The 3,184-nt window shown below is 30.7% G+C and overlaps 1 protein-coding gene across 1 annotated transcript in view; it reads left to right on the forward strand.

The window, feature by feature from the left end:
• The window catches only part of LOC106878673 (serine palmitoyltransferase 2), a 67,027-nt gene that overhangs the window by 39,204 nt on the left and 24,639 nt on the right, over window positions 1–3,184 (forward strand). The window contains exons 7-8 of the mRNA XM_052971964.1: window positions 342–435; window positions 1,165–1,270. Of these exons, the coding sequence (XP_052827924.1) occupies window positions 342–435; window positions 1,165–1,270 (200 nt within the window). The remainder of the gene's footprint in view (window positions 1–341; window positions 436–1,164; window positions 1,271–3,184) is intronic.

The raw sequence follows: 3,184 nt of genomic DNA on the forward strand, positions 1-3,184 counted from the left end.
TGTATATATATATATGTATATATATATATATATATGTATATATATATATGTATATATATATATATATATGTATATATATATATGTATATATATATATATATGTATATATATTGACAAAAATTTATATGAGGTTAAATTAATTGTCCTTGTGGTGTGTGTGTCATTAATTTAACCTCAGTACAATATGTCTGAAAAGACAGGATGGTCATGAATGGAACACCATTGATCACTGGTCTGCTCAGTCAAGACTGACCTAGCACTAACCAAGACATTATAGTCAAACTTGAGATTTGCTGTTAGATGACATGTTTTCTATAATGGATGTGGACCATTTCTTTCAGGGTTGCTTGATAGTCAGTGATGAGCTCAACCATGCTTCATTGGTTCTAGGTTCACGCCTTTCTGGAGCCACCATACGTGTTTTCAAACATAACAGTAAGTAAATAAAAAATTGCAATATGCCAATAACTTTACTGACCCACACCCTCCCTTCCCCTAGCAAAGCAACTTGCAAAGCATTCTGTTTACAATGCCTTAAATTAGTTTGAGTGTTTTTATTAGAGTTTCTTAATATTTCTCTTCTCTCTCTTTTCCCTTTTCACTTTCTTCCCTGCAGCATCCCTTTCTTACTTCTTTCTTTCTCTTTTCATTCTCTCCCTTTCTAAGAACCAGTCTATTCTATATACCTGATTTTTGGAATGTTGCTCTTCACCTATTATTCATTTTTACTTTCTAGTTCTGGAAGGGTTTAAAAACCTCATCCAGATACATTTACGTTCATTTTTGTCTTCTATTTAATTACAAATCAACAGAAGATAATATTGAAATTAATTCAGTGTGCATTTGTCCACATACATACACTCTTTTCTAAGCTAGTGTTTCTTCAATTTTCCACAAAAGAACTAAGATTATATTAATTTGCATTACCAATAGTTTTAGTGTGATGAAATACAATTTAACTCTTATTAGACTTGTTGTAGCAAATATATGGTCAAAGGCATTTCAGCCATGGCCACAATATTGTCTAATTATTTTTTTTTAAGATGGTAGGATGTGAGATTTGGTTGCTATTTTTAGCAGGATGAGTGATCATATAGAGACTTCATCATTGACAAACTGCAAGTCTTGTTTTATAGGTACTACACAAACATTCTTATCTTGCAGATATGGTATCTTTGGAAAAAATCTTGAAACAAGCTGTGGTCGAGGGTCAGCCAAGAACACACCAGCCATGGAAAAAAATCCTCATTGTATGTGAGGGTATTTACAGGTGAAAAATAACTGCTTTTTAATTTTCTTTCTCAACTTGCTCAGTTTGGAGGAAAAGGCAGTGTACTTGGCCTTTGTAGACTGTCCCTAAACTAGTAAGATTGGTGCTATTAATATTCCTCTTGTACCTTTGTAAATGAACATTTATAAGAATGATGTGTAGAAAGAATTCCAGTGAGCCATTCTTGGCAGGAAGGATTGGGCATTGTGATTAGTATGAGGTCTGGGAAATTAAACACAACAAAGGTGATGAGAGGAGGTGAGAAATGAATAAGATAGGAATGTCTGCATGAAGATAGTATGAGTTCAGTCAGATCTGAGAAGTAGAGGCCATTTCTAGCAGGTTGTTGAACCACACAGAGCTTCCTTGTTTACTCAAAATCTTTAGTTTTTTGCTCTGTTTAAATGTGTTAATCCTTTTGATACTAACCCATTTGGGACTACTCTTGCTTCAATGATACAAACTATCCATTTGAAAGTGATTTAAAAACTTCGAACAAAATTTTGTGTTAATCTATATTACAAGCACCAACTTAATAGTGATATAATTATTTTACTAAATTCTCCATTCTTTTAAAAATTAATTGTAACAAAAGCAGTGTATTTCAGCAGAAATATGGTAAAAAAAAAAAATGTGTTAATTCCTTAACCCTCAAAGTGTATAAAGTAGTAGTGTTTGTCTGCTGGTGTTATCACTGACGGTCTTCTGTACTGTAGACAAGACACTGAATTTGTTGGTGCTGTTATTAGTGCTCTACTGTGGGCAAGACACTGAATGTCACTTGTAAATTCATTGGCTGAATATGGAGAAAAAGTGATAACCCAGTAAGGTAACATTGAACTCACTGAAAATTGATTAATTTGTCCTTGCAGGACTTACAATGTGCTGAAATTAAATCCTACTGCACAATGGTAAAAAGAATAGCTTGACTTTTTATACCTATATATCACTGTCATATAAACCTGCATTAGATATCATATAAGTGTAATAGTCATGTTTTTAACAACTACAGTGTTGCTTTTGACTGGTGTGCTTATATGAACTTTAGAAAGGTTTTGCGAGTTGAGGCAACTTTTTCAGGATGTTTGGGATTTTACCTGTAGAAGACGGCTTTATTTGAACTTGTACCGGATGAGGGAAGTATTAGACCATTTCAAATATTTAAAAAAAAAGAAAAAAATATCTTTTAATTACCTTTGAATGACTTTAAATTATTTAAAAAGTATTTTAATCATGAGTTAAAATCTTTAGTCAGTGGACAATTATTTTATTTTATTTTCATATTATTTATTTAACTAGTAGGACTGGTATTTTGAATTTTTAGTCGCTTTGTATAAAATTTTAGACCTTTTGTATTCTATTATATAAAAAATATATCTTAGGTTTTTTTATATATATTTTTAACTCGAATTAGATATATTTGTATTTTATTAGAATATATGCTTTTTAAAATTGTACATTTTATATATATGTATTATTTTTATATTATATACTTTTCTTATGAGTTTGTGGACCATGGTGTATTTTTTTTATATATGATTGTTCGAGGGGTGATGTTTTTGTTGTGTCGTTGGCCTGAACATAATGTTTTTATTCTTTCACTAATACCTTTTTATCCTAGTCTTATTTATATTTGAGCACTTCTTTTGCAGTCCTATATAAACTTTTTTGTTTCTTAATAGGAGACAAATATTATTACTGTTTTATTACTGTTTATATATATATATATATATATAAAAACAAATAATAAATGAGTATATGCATATATACGTACAGGTATGTGCATACCTACGTCTACCTGTATATATAGGTGCATATCTGGGTACAGGACATTGCAAACAAAACGTAGACAAGAAAATAATAATAACCAGAGTACAGAAAACACACAAGCCACATAGAGAACATTTTCCTTCA

This window comes from Octopus bimaculoides, chromosome 11, assembly GCF_001194135.2.
Source record: "Octopus bimaculoides isolate UCB-OBI-ISO-001 chromosome 11, ASM119413v2, whole genome shotgun sequence".
Classification (NCBI taxonomy): Eukaryota; Metazoa; Mollusca; class Cephalopoda; order Octopoda; family Octopodidae; genus Octopus; species Octopus bimaculoides.